The 13515-nt window shown below is 42.0% G+C and overlaps 1 protein-coding gene across 1 annotated transcript in view; it reads left to right on the top strand.

Moving 5' to 3' along the window:
* Nucleotides 1–2926: 2926 nt before the first annotated feature.
* LOC132994258 (cadherin-10-like) overlaps nt 2927–13515 on the top strand; it is a 38446-nt gene continuing 27857 nt past the window's right edge. The window contains exons 1-2 of the mRNA XM_061064488.1: nt 2927–3230; nt 10654–10980. Coding sequence (XP_060920471.1) covers nt 3207–3230; nt 10654–10980 — 351 coding nt within the window. The 5' untranslated portion in view covers nt 2927–3206. The remainder of the gene's footprint in view (nt 3231–10653; nt 10981–13515) is intronic.

Here is a 13515-nt window from a genome sequence, read left to right as displayed (position 1 = left end):
TATTAACAGAATTAATGTAAATAATAATCCTCTGGGCGCCGGTATCCTAGTGGTCAGTGTGCACGCCCCATGTACGGGGATTATAGTCCTGCAATCGGACGGCCCCGGTTTGAATCTGACATGTGGCTCCTTTCCTGCATGTCACTCCCCACTCTCTCTCTCTCCCTGATTTCTGACTCTATCCACTGTCCTATCTGTGAAATAAAGGCATAAAAAGCCCAAAAAATAATCCTCTGAAAGACCTATAAACCTAAATTATTCTGAAAATAATGTAAAAGCATTCTAGAAAAGGATCAATGTTTCATATCACAAACGTGTGAATCAGTTTAATGCAGGATATCAGTATGTTCTACTTCACTTTTATTCATGTGTATGATCTTCCTGTTTGAATCATATTGTTGTGCTGATACATCAATCAATCAATCAATCAATCAATACATTGATTAATCTGTATTTGTATAGGCTAGGGCTGGGCAATATGAACCAAAAATCATATTGCAAAAACTAAATAAAAACAGAGTCAGTTCTAAGTCATATCCATATGGGCCACAATGACAACATGTAAATGAAGAATGACAATAAAAAATCCCCTTATATAAAAAGGAGAGAGAGGCAGGGCAGGGTGAAGAGTGACACCAGTGACTCAAAGTGCTTTTACTTGAGAGCTTGTACAGCGCTTTTCTAGTCTTCTGACTACTCAAAGCTCTTTTAAGCCGCAGGTCACACCTACCCATTCACACTTATTAACATCCTGATGGCAGAGGCTGCTATTTAAAAGTGACCATCAGAAGTAACTAATCCCATTCACACACATGCATACGCCTCTGACGAGCAATTTGGGTCTTGCACAAGAACACATTTGACATTTGCCTGCAGGAGCTGGGGATCAAACCCCCAACCTTCCTGTTGAGAGAAGAACGACTCTACCAACAAATCCACAGCTGCTGACTAATCCACAGCTAATTTTGACATTGTTCCTTAACAACAAGACTAGCTAGCTATAATGCCATATTAATTTCCCTCCCAAAATCAGCATCCACATTTCCCCGAACCAATGATGGAGCTTGTTTACTGTCAGCTTCAGCCAGAAGCTGCAAGATCTTTGCAAATGGGATCTTTTAAGATCATTGCAGTTTCATCAGATCTACTTCTGTTGTCCATTATTTGACTCTCTGCAGCCAATCAGGATGCAAGTAATCCCCCTAGACCATGGCATGAACTTTAATTCCTCTGATTTAGCAGTGGAGAATCCTGGCACTGACACAGATTTCTATGTTTTTTTTTTTTCTGAAACTGTCGGGTACAATGCCGGTTGCTGTTCTCTGATGTTTGCACAGAGTTGTTTGGTTTGTGTAACAACAGTGTTATTAACATCCCTGAGGGTGTAGATAGCAGGTAAATTAAAACTAATTCTATGCAGAGATGAACAAATGAGGGCTTCTCGTTTTAATTTTTCACAGTAGCTTGTTAGCAAGAAGCACACCATCTCTCTCCAAATCCAACCCTGTGCACACATGGGTATAAGTAAACATGACACACACCCCCCACCCCCCCCCCCCCACCCCCCCGAGTCGCATGTACAGGCAAACATATGCACGGAAAATACAAACGCACACACTTACTTCTTAATCTCTGGGCACCATAAACACAACGAGGGAGTGAATAATGAACAGCGAGGACTTGGCCGGGTATCACAGGGAGGCTACCTCGCCGCTTGTTCCAATGTTAATTAGTTTGGCCTGTTTGCATTTTTATTTATCTGCTGCAGAGACTTGGAGCTGATTATCTATTCACACTGATATTGAGAGATAAAACTTAAGCTCAGACGAGGTCGGTTAGCGAAAAACTGCGCCTTTTTTATTTTTTATTTTTTTCCTTCCTCAATTATTCATCCACAGTCAGGCCAGGGCCTGGCTCCGAGTTCACGGCATCCCATGCATTTCAAAGTCACTTCAAGCGGCCGTTTATCTGCTCAAGGTACACGTCGGAGGGGGGAGGGGCGGGGGGAGGGACCAATATCGGCATCTAATAACTCCCTCTACTGTCCCCCCCCCCCTCAGCGTCAAACAGTTCCCTGATATATTACCACTCCATTCCCCCTTCAGTTGAATTAAAATGTTATATCACTCTCAATATATGGAGACGTATTGATATGCATCCAACATGGGGCATGTAATGAGAAGAGATGACAGAGTGCCTGGACGCCGTGTGCACCTGCCACATACTGCCCGGCCAAGTCAGCAGGGACGACGGGGGATGAAGATGAAGATGAACAGGGCAGGGGGGGGGAGAACCTCCCCCCTTTCAAACAGCCATCACTGTGTGGCTGATTTACAAGTTATGGCCTTTTTCTCCTTCATTCCACTGTCATTGAAAAAGAGATTAGATGGGGCCGATTGCTTTAGACATCAAACATCACGGAGATGATCCGTCATAGCAGCCTCTTATGCAAAAGGACTTTTTGGATGCATTCACAGTAAGAAGAAAAATAAAGAAAAAAAAACGTCTCTCTGTGCCTTATCCAAGCATCCACCCTCTTCTTCAGCCCCCGTTTCTCCATTCCACAGTCAACTGATGCTCACTGGGATGTAAGGGCACTATTTTCTCCCTCCTCCCCTCCTCTTACTTGCCCTCCCCTTTTTGTTTTGCTTTTCTTCCTGTTTTTCCTCTCTCTCTCTCTCTCTCTCTCTCTCTCTCTCCCTTTTCTTTCTTTCTTTATCGCTAACTTGTGAATGGCAGCCAATCAGGGACAGAGTCGCCTCAGCTTCAGCCTCGGTGACATCCACCGCCAGAAGTGATGCACTGCTAGAGAGAAAGAGAGTGGAGGAGGGAGGGAGGGAGGGAGGGGGGGAGGGAGGGGGGCAGAGACAGAGCGGGAGAGAGAGAGAGAGAGAGAGAGACATGAGAGAAAGAAAGTGTAGAGGAGGAAAAAGGGAGAGAAGCCAGAGAGCGGGGAGGAGAACTGGAGCGAGGGAGGGCAGAGAGAAAGAGAGAAGCATAGAGCGAGGGAGGGAAGCAGCCAGGAGTCTCTCTCTCTCTCCCCTCTTCTCTTGCACACACACACACACACTCCCATACACATTCGCACCAGCTGTGCTGTTGTCAGTCTTGGAATGTAAGCACTGCCGTGAGGAGTCAGATTCTCCGCCGCTAAGCACTGCTGAGGAGTAGGAACACAGCCGCCGCGCACTCCCTGACACAGATGGATGCTAAGCTGTGAAAAACCAAAGGTAAGGGGCTTTTTTTTTTTTTTCCTGATGAATGTTTTAGGACATATTTGTATTTTTTGTCTGCCTCCAGACTCCGGGGGTGATGATCTGCTTCCTGCTCTGTGACAGAGCCAGACGGATGCATCAGTGTGGATAGCTCTTGGAAGAAAAAAAAAAAGAAAGTGTTGCAACTTCAAAGAGGTTGATAAAAATGACTGAAGTGAGAGAAAATGTGATTTTCTGTCCAGTGAGAACGTTCGTATCTGTCTTCCTGATTCACTTATGTACGAGGTGTGCTTGACGAGGAATGAATGAAAGTGTTTGTGGCAGCACCAGAGCAGAATTCAAAAAAAGTATTTTTATTCATATGTGGATTTTTTTTCTTAGATTCTCTGTTAATAAAACCTGATGAAGCACATAGAAAAAACATGTTAAAGTATGTGTTTTAGCATGTGTGAAATCACCTTTAAATGTCATAATAATCAGCCCATGACACATGTCACACAGTGCATTAAGTCACTTTGATGTGGACCTTATATTAAAGGGTCAGCCTGTGCGTTTATAAAGACTCACACTGACTTTGTCACTCATTCCAAAGTGCAGCATGCAACTAAGTGCTGTTCTGACATCCATACTGCGCACCGGTGGATGCATTCAGCTAATGTGCACACATGTGCAATGTATAAATGAATGCCTCTAAGTGTTTGTGCACCTGTTTTAGTGTCTCCTATGTGAGTCTGTCTGTGTGTGTGTGTGTGTGTGAGTGATGAAGCAGTGACAGCAAATCACACTTTGTGAGCAGATTTGATGGAGAGGCACTGTACCATTCATATCTCCCCGAAAAAAAGAAGGAAAAAAAAAACGCATGGAGGTGTTTATCGCCGTGTTCGAGCAGCGAGACGAGAGCACCCGGCAGTGTTGCCGAGTATGTACATGTGCATATCCTCCACAGCACAAACTTAATCCAACCGCTCACTCTTTTCTCTTCTTCCCCTCTTGTCTCTCTCCGTCTCTCTCTCTCTCTCTCTCTCTCTCTTGCTGTAAGCGCCTCAGTCCTCCGTGTGCTGCCTGCTGCTCTCGCACTCTGACAGCTTTACAACCACTAAAGTGATATTGTAGGGTATGCTAGTGTGCTCCAGGTCGCCCATGTAAAGCCATTATTGTTTAGCGCAAATTAGCCACTAACACGCGCCCTGAATTATAGTCAGATATGGAGTGACCTTTTCGGCGTTGGAATGAGAAAGAGGTGGGGAATGTGTTTCTCCCACACAGGCACAGAGGCTCTCAGGAGCTTTTCACAGCTGGTTTTTAGAGGATTAAGCATGAATATTTATTTGTTGTAGCATGTCAGGGAGGAAATAGAACACAGGGAGGAGAGAATATTAGAAATTATAGACTTAATAAGAACATTTTTGTTTCAATACCAGGACCCTTTTTTTAAGATCCAAGTGTTATCTTTTTGCTGTAGGAATTTTCTTGTGATTTGGTGAAGATAAAATCTCCTTCAGACTATTGTTAGATCTTTAAGAAAAAAAGGACATGCAGTGTTTACTTTTTCCCCCTTCTCCTTCCTCAATATGCTTAAATTCTCCTGAGGTCAACCCAATATTGGAATTTTTTTTTCTTCCCCTAATCGACTGAAATTTTTTGTTGCATTTTCACAGTCAATACACCCTTTTCAAGAAAAAAAAAAAAAAGCGGACCTCCCTCCCTTTCTTCGAGCAGCTTTTCAACAAGGAAGTGTGCACTGTATCACAAAAAAAAAACTGCTCAGAGGATTTCAAAACATGAGTAAAGCTTGCTGAGGTTTGCCAAAGACTGCAGCCGGTGGTAGACAGGAGACGAGGAAAGGACTAGGGCTCCACCAAGTGGAGGTTTGCACAGGTGCTGCTGCATCTTGGTGCATCGACGCCCCTCATTTTAGATTTACACTCTCTCTCTGTCTCTGTTGGTCTGTCAGTGCCGGCGAGCAATCACTGGAGCTACTCAAACTGCCAATCACATCACACTAGTTTGCAGCCAGCTCTTACATGTAGTTAGTGTTTGTGGCTGCAAAAGAACTGCATTTACCCAGTTGTAAATCGCGTTATTGGAAGAATGCTGCAGGTTAAAAATGATCACGCGGACAAATCGTGACAATGGGTTTATGACCTTGCAACCCTTCCACTGCTCTCTCTCTCTCTCTCCATTTTTTTCTTTTTATCTCAGCATCCCCCCTAATGAATCCATATCCGTCTGGGATTATTTATGGCTCTTAAAAATACAGCCACTTGTTGAATTCCTCAAACAGAAGAGCAGAAAGCTGTAATTTAAATGGTGCTTCAATGCCAGCAGTTGAAACATTTGCATTGAAATTATGCAGTAGGTAGGAGGATTTGGATGGCGGATGCATAATTATGTCGTGCCATCCATATGAAGCTCTGCATTTGTGTTCGAGCGAGTGTGCTTGTGTGTGATTTTTTTCTTGGTTCGAGTGGGGGTTAAGGCTTCTGTGGTAAGATGTGGGAACGGAATCTAAAATACTTTATTGATCCCGAGGGGGAAATTGGGTCAAGTTTGAGTTCCATCTATTTTTAGGATGGAAATGCATGCAGACAAAATCATAAGTAAATATCTGAAATAATTCAATTATTAAAACAGTTGCATAACAGACATACAGTATGCATACTGTAGATGTTTAGGACGTTTTAAAATCTGTACATTGCACTACAAGAAATTTGAATGCTGAGGAGCTGAATGTCTGTAAAAATATGATCTATATGACAAAACGTTTTTTTTGGATCTGCATCAGGTTGCGTGCACATTATGTGCATGTGCAATGTATATTAATGAATATACATACATTTGATTATTTAAATATCTAAAAAATAGTCTGTTTCTCAAATCCCTCTCTGCAGTATCCTACTGTAACTTCAGTTATATGGTGAGTTCTCTGTTTTGTGGTAGTGCCCGGATGTATGGTGATAACTATTATACATCACATGGTGGATTCAAAAAGTCCCATAATGCACGGCGAAGGCAGGGTACAACCAAAGGGTCATCATGCATTGCACTGGATTGCACTGAAAAGAAAAAATTGGAAAGAAAAAAAAAGAATACATATGATGACGTAATTACTGCAGCAGAGAAAATGAGCCAAGAAATGGGACAAAGTAGATGATACAAAGGAAAGTACATACAGTACTGTAATGAGTGGAAGACTTTTGTCATATATGTGTCTTCATAAAGGGATCCATTAAGGACAGAAGATATTCCTTGCAGGAAAAAAAAAAGCAAAATGTTTCATGTAATGGGAGTTTGTGGGTAAGAGTACAGCGCTGCTTTAAAACCATGCAGACAGAGGGAGATGTTTACAATAATCTGTGCCGAAAGGTTGCAGCAACATCAGGAGCAGATGGTCAATTTAGGTGTTTATAGTCTCCCATATATGGCGTATCATCGATTCATTATGCATGCAAGACCTCTGGAAAAAAAAAAGGTTTACCATGCAGCCAGACTTGTGCTGCACATTGCACCTATAATGATTGTCCTCCTAAAGTCAGAGGAGCCATAAAAAGTGCTTAGTTGCAGCGCTCCGTTTAATGTTTGTGGGGGGAAAGCCTGCGTGTTCAATTTTGGGAGCTGCATGTGCATACAAATTTATACAGACTAATGTGCAAGGCTGTGCTTTTTTTTTTTTTTTTCTTCCAGGAAGCATATCCTGATGAACAGCTAGTTTATATCTGATCAAAGATATTCTTATTCAGCAAAACAAGAATGTATAATTTTGCAGATTACAGAAGTGGGGCACAGCCGAGCTTCTTCTCGCCAGAGTGCGTCTTAGCCAAGATTAAGAATAACAGCCGCGGAAAAACACTTAAAAAGCATATTTAACTATCCCCATCCCTTCACATCTTTGGCTTTAAATGCCGAGCCATATAAGCTGTCTTTAAACTTAATCTGATCATAAACAACTTTTTTTCCTCTCTTCATAAACCCGGCGTTTAATGGGCTAAATGAGTTGAGATAACTCAGCTTGAGTCTATAGGATCTGGCTTGGATTCAGCTCCTCGCTCATCCTTTTTAATGGAGTGTTTGGAAGAATTCGGGAAAGACACACACTCGCCCCTAATGCTTAATAGGCACACCACATCAAAGATTAATATCCAGAATGCTATTAAAACTCAAGGACAGGCTGGAATGATAATTAGAAAATGCAATCACAAGCATCAGACTAGATTAATTGCAAGGCGGCGTTTCCTGATTTCGGGGAATGCACGTGTCACGCTCGAGCTACACGATGGGCGCGCACAAGGAAGTAACATTAAAAAAATGTAGCAGAACTTTCTGTCCTGGCATCACATAAAGAAAACTCATATTTTAGTTATCCAACTCAACATGTTTATGGACTTTTTATTTAAGGTCAAAGTCAGCTCTGGTGCCCTGCCATGCTACCAAGATATCCCCCATAGTTCTTTGTGTTTCACTGGATTTCTTGAAGCACAATGAGTCAAACTTTGACAAAAAAAAAAAAAAAACGATGTAAACTTGGGTGGCATTTGAAAACGATTGCCGATTTAATTGGCTAAAACTGTCTGAGTGACTAAGAATGATTTACGTGGGGATCTCATTAGCTCACTTATTTGATTTTCTATTCAAAGGATTACATTCATTTATATTCATCAATGGAACTCTAATACTAATTTGCTCATAGCGAATGCCTCCGCTGACATTAAAGTCCTTATTTAAGCGCGTGCCGAACAAAAGCAAAGAGGAATTGTGGAAGTAGCATGTGCCTTAACGCAGCATCCCCCCCCCACCTCCCCTTAGGGATTCAGTGAAAAGCTTGTCTGGATAACTCTGGTACAGGGGGAACTACTAAATGGGCTCTATTAGAAAGAGAGGCAAGATTTATGAGGATTAACTTCCAAAAGAGCATCAATTATGCATGCATACCCAAATTACCTATCAGGATGAGTCCTAATAGGGACAGAGCCTTAGTGAAGTATTGGAAGGAGTCTTACCAATAACAGGAGAAACCTTATTATAGGCACAAATCTGACACACACAGTGGGATCACTTTGATGATTTTAGACGTATTCTCCTGTTTGTTCATCATTAAATCTTATAGGAATAACACCGTGCCTTCCCAGAAGTTAAAGTTTTTGGACAAAAAAATTGAAAGACAAGATGAAAAAGAAGCAGTTTTTTTTCTTGGGTTAGATGTGGCAGTAATGTACTTTTTCCTCCTGTAGCGTCCGTAAGAAATCGAATGAGAGCGTTGCAGGACATAAAAAAAAAAAGAATAAGAGCTGCCTTTTCAGTGGAGCGTTTTTACAGCAGTGCCTTTTGCTCCTGTCAGAAGCGTTCAGCTCCTGGAGGTGCCTGTATTATGCTGTTCAAACACACTCACCGGCTGTGAAGCACTGTTTGCGGATCAGTAATGCAACTTATAATTAGTGCGGCTCGCTCCTTTACAACTCAAATACAGAGGGAGACGGGGACATGACAAGCGAGTTGTAGCTGCAGTTATTAAACTTCATTTGGGTCTGACATTCATTTAGCTGCTGATGCACTACAGTGATCGCAGCCTCTTACACTGCAGTGGCTTTTTTATTTTTTTATTTCTCTTAGTCATTAATCACTTCCATTAGTTTCGCATGCTTTCTTCTTGTTGGATAATTAAAAATTTTATGACATAAAACCTATCCAAATATTTTTTCTAAGTTGGGGTTTAATACTTGAAGACTGTTCTCTCTTCCTCTCTCTCTCCTCTGAGATTTTTGGAGTCACCTACTACAGTATTCCTGGATTCAAGCCTTTTTGTGAATGGTTGTCTGCTTTACTGAGACTTATCTAATAAGTTACATTTATGTTTGGAAGCAGCATATATTGTTTTCAGTTACAGGAATAAGAAATAATCTCACAGTTGACCAATTATGCTGATCCCACATTGACACATTTATCAAATTTCTTCCTACAACTTAGCCACTCCCTCTCTACCACTTCCTCCGTCTCCCTGCTCTAGTGATCACTTGATTTTGGGCGTTTACTCTCGAAGTTAAACAATCCAACCCGATTCTGCCACAACCTCACTCAACCAATCATCCTGCCGCGGTCAAATTTGAAAACGTGTTCTCTCTCTCTTCAACAGTCAGTCTGTCATTTCAGTGCGATCGCTGCAAACCTCCTCCGCCTCAGTCACCTCCATTCCAGCTCAGTAGAGTTCAGATACAGCCTCAGAAACCCACTCCTCATCACATTCTGCATTCTCCTATCCTCACCATCACCAACAGTGTCTAGACTCCATAGGGGGGGCATCCCATCCTGATGTCGGCCTCATTACCCCTCATGAAGTCAACATGATGGCGTCTAATCCCCAAAGGCTTTGAACATTTATTTCCTATATTGTTGAATAAATAATTGTTCATTCTTAATGAAGTCTCTCCTGATTGAAATAGTGTTACATGTTGGATGCCCAAACTAAACGTGGGCAAAGTTTTAGATCATGAGGAGGGAACTAAACGGGTTTTCCTGCAAATCACATGATAGTTCCCTGCTATGAAACCAAGGGCTTCATGCCTCTTCATGAGCCGTAGAAACCTCTTACCTATTAGGCTCTCTTCTCCCAGCACTGGAGAGTAGCCCTCCCATGGCAGCCCTGCAGAGTTCTGTCAATAACTAACAATGAATGGATTAACGGACGTGTGCCCAGCTGCGGTCTAAAGCAATGTTCATCGCATTGCTTGGAATAAGCAAAGCTGGCTGCCAATGCAGTAATCGAAATATACTTAAGTTCCTTGAAACGGGATGTAATGTCTCAATTTGCTGGAAACATCTTGAAATAGGATGTTTATCTGGACTTATCGGATGAATGTGGCACAAAGTTAGTGTTATTAGACAGTCTCGCCTTGGGCCTGGACAAAAACATCGGCTAAGATTTGAGTCTTTGCAGTGTCATTTTCTGAACCATAGACAGGAGTGGCCCATATTACCAAATGAAGCACAGTCCATAATATGCCAAATGAATGCATTACCCACAAGTCCACCTTCTATTAAGGTAAGGTGGTACTTTTAAGAGATGGGTTTTTAAAGGAGGCAAAGACGACCAAAAAAGTTCAGGATTCTCTGCCACCAACTAAAAGTAAAACTTTGTTGTGTAAGATTCTTGTTTTCATGAGAAGTGACTTGATTTAAGTATTTTGTTGCCTCCATCATTTCTGACCTTTGAGTTGTATTTGCCTTGCAGAGAGAACCGCTGCCTGTTAAATCAAGATATTAAACAGAAACCCAGTGAACAGGAATGTTGGTATGACTGTTTCATCCAAAGATGTGTTGCCCTATTGTGGTGTCTAAGCTGTCTCGGGGGTTCTTCTACCCCGTACAGGATTTAAAGCTCAATGTAAAAGATGTAAATGTAAGTGTTCTGGACGTGCTTCCTGACTGAAGCTTCCTCTTTTCACAGGGATCTAAAGGACATCAAAGAGAGGAATACAATGTCTGTTCTGATAACACATCCTACAAGAAGCCTATTACCATAATTCACAAGTCGTCCAGGACGTTTCCCAGCCGATTGGATACCATGATAATCAATCAGGTTCTGCTCCTCCTGATGCTCTCCATCCTGTGGCCCAGCGCTGCCCTGCCTTTCCCGCCTGGGACTATAGGGAATCTGTTTGGGATGCCGGAGAGTGACGGGAGGGTTCTGCAGCGCTCCAAACGTGGATGGATGTGGAATCAATTCTTTCTGCTGGAGGAGTACACAGGAAATGACCATCAATATGTCGGCAAGGTAACGTGTCCACTCACATTGTCTGCAGACTAATTATAGGCGGTTTTAGCTTGTTAAAGAAGTGTTTGATGTAATTGGCTGAAGACGAATGGGCTGCCAGGAATCTGGCGGTTACAGGCACAGTTAACTGGAGCTTTTCAGATACACGGCACACTAACTCCTCTCTCCGCCCCCGCAGCCTTACACCGTTCTTTTTCTAGAATGCATTTTATCAAATTGTGTCAACAGTGAAAACACACAACTAGATCAAAAAAACTCAAACTCCCTTTTATCTGTTGTTGAGCAGATGCCATCAATGTATTCATATCTTTTTTGGGATCGAAACGGCGGGGGGAAAGAAGTGGCTTTATCTTACAATGAATTTAAGTCATTTTCATCAGACACCTCATCAAATCAGTTTAAATAATTCTAGGGTACATGAGTCATCAGCCAATGAGGCTGAAACTTAATTTTGGCGAGCCCTTTTTAAAACCACAGTCATTAAAGAAAAGACTCAATATCAATACTAGATTTGAATTGAGTGACTTTGATGTATTCTCTGGAGCAATGGTAGCTGGTGTATTGTTCTCCAGGAGTGCACAATTTCTCCCAGATGGACCGGGATGTAGCCTATATTGCCGTTGGTTAGCTTGAACTGGAAAATGCCTTTAACTGGCTAACGGAATTAGCATCACAATGATCTAATTTACTTATTATACTTAACACACAACACCATATACACTCGTACTCTCAGGCGTATGATTCTTAAACTCTGTGGAGACAAACTTATAAAAACTGCTGACTCATGGAGGTCTGCTCTGCTGCTCTGATCCACCTTCATTAGCAGTCAATGCTCTGATCCAGTGACGCTGCATGAATCGCTCTTTATGTCTCAGTTCATGGGACGTTTCCCTCTGCTGCCTACTTTAGGGTGGTGGTGTGTAGTGGGTTCATAGACGACTTTTTCCTACTTTTATCAATGCGTTTATCTCTTGTATTGATAATGTGCACGGTCAACTCATAATGAAAGTCAGTGTAGGCCCAGGACGCTAATTCTTAGGGCCCCAAACCAGCAGCATGTCACCAATCAGTAACTTTCGACGGCTAGGAGTTACACACTTTTTGGCCTTTGGAGTGCAAACAAGGGATTATTAGTTCATATACACCTGTTTGGATACTACCTTGTGGTTTATCATGTACTCTGTGCTAGAGTAGGGTGTGACTTAAAACAGGTAACTTTTTTCACCATTAAAACACAGCTTTTAGGCATCAAACTCAAACAGCTGTGGCAACTTTTAATGGTGTTGTCTTCTTCTTTATAATGGTGGATTGCTACCAGGGAAATTACGCCACCATACTACAGTTTTTTCCTGTGAAGATATGTGAAGATTGAAACTGAAGTAACTATCATTTTAAATTGTTGTTGTGTGCCCCCTGTGGCATGTGGTGATAAAGATGTAACAGCTAAGCAAAGATGGTGACCATTATTAAGAAAGTTTCAGATGTTCCTTCACTAAAGTTTTGTGCATCACGAGTTCTTTACTACTTACAGTGCACTGAATTTTGTCACGATTGTCTAATGAATGTTCTAATGCACCCAAAATAGCAAGCATAAGTACAGAAAGAAAGGAAACTTTAGACAGTGTTGTACTTTTCTACAATGAAAAATGGGTCAGCAAAGAGGGGCATTCACAGGACACTCCAAAATGAATAAAATAAAATAATAAGACACTCTACACACTTGGAAAACATACTTACAAAAACAACATCCTCATTACAAGCTTTTTTTAAATAGAAAATCTGTATAAGTCTGTATGGAAGTTTGACAGAGCCTGTATATAGACGATTTAATAATGAACAAGTTAAAGGCAGAGACGAGTCAAATTTAAGAAAGACATTAGACTTCAGTGATCCCAGCAGTCAGAAAAATTGTCTGTAGATCAAATTAAATACAAAAACTTCAGCACTTGCAAGACACCTTCCTCACAATAATCCCCCCCTCAAAATTAAAAGTTTTTAGGACAATGCTCCTCCTTCCCACCCAACCAGATCAGAGAGGTTGTTGTCAGCTCACCCGTGCCAGCACTATAAAGACAGGTGTGATGGGGAACGCTACAGTTATCAACTCGAGGGAGGGAAATGAGGTGACTGTCGACAGCCAATTTTCTCAGAGGAAGCTGGCTTTCATCACACACACCTCATTCTCCGGAGTAAACAAGTGTCTTGTGCGAGGTTGAGTAGGGGGATATGACAACTTCTTTTTTGCAGAAAGCATCATCCTGATGTGGTGGAGAGGAAGGAACAGCGGAAAAATTAATGGAATACGGGGAACAGGAGGTGGGAGACGAAAACATATCAATCACGACGGCCGATGAAACTCACCTTGTTGTGTTATGTGATGAAGCAGCAAACGCAAATGCTGACTCTAAATGGGGCCATGCCTTGATGTGTCAGTGAGGGGTGCGATGTGGCTTTCTTCTTCGCCTTTCTTTGACGCTTTCTGGCACCAAACTTCTGCACCATGACAGCAATCGCGTTCACAGGTTCCTCTTCTCC

The sequence above is a fragment of the Labrus mixtus genome, chromosome 19 (genome assembly GCF_963584025.1).
Source record: "Labrus mixtus chromosome 19, fLabMix1.1, whole genome shotgun sequence".
Lineage (NCBI taxonomy): Eukaryota > Metazoa > Chordata > Actinopteri > Labriformes > Labridae > Labrus > Labrus mixtus.
Note: the sequence above shows the minus strand (reverse complement) of the source record. Positions and strands in the feature narration are given on the sequence as shown.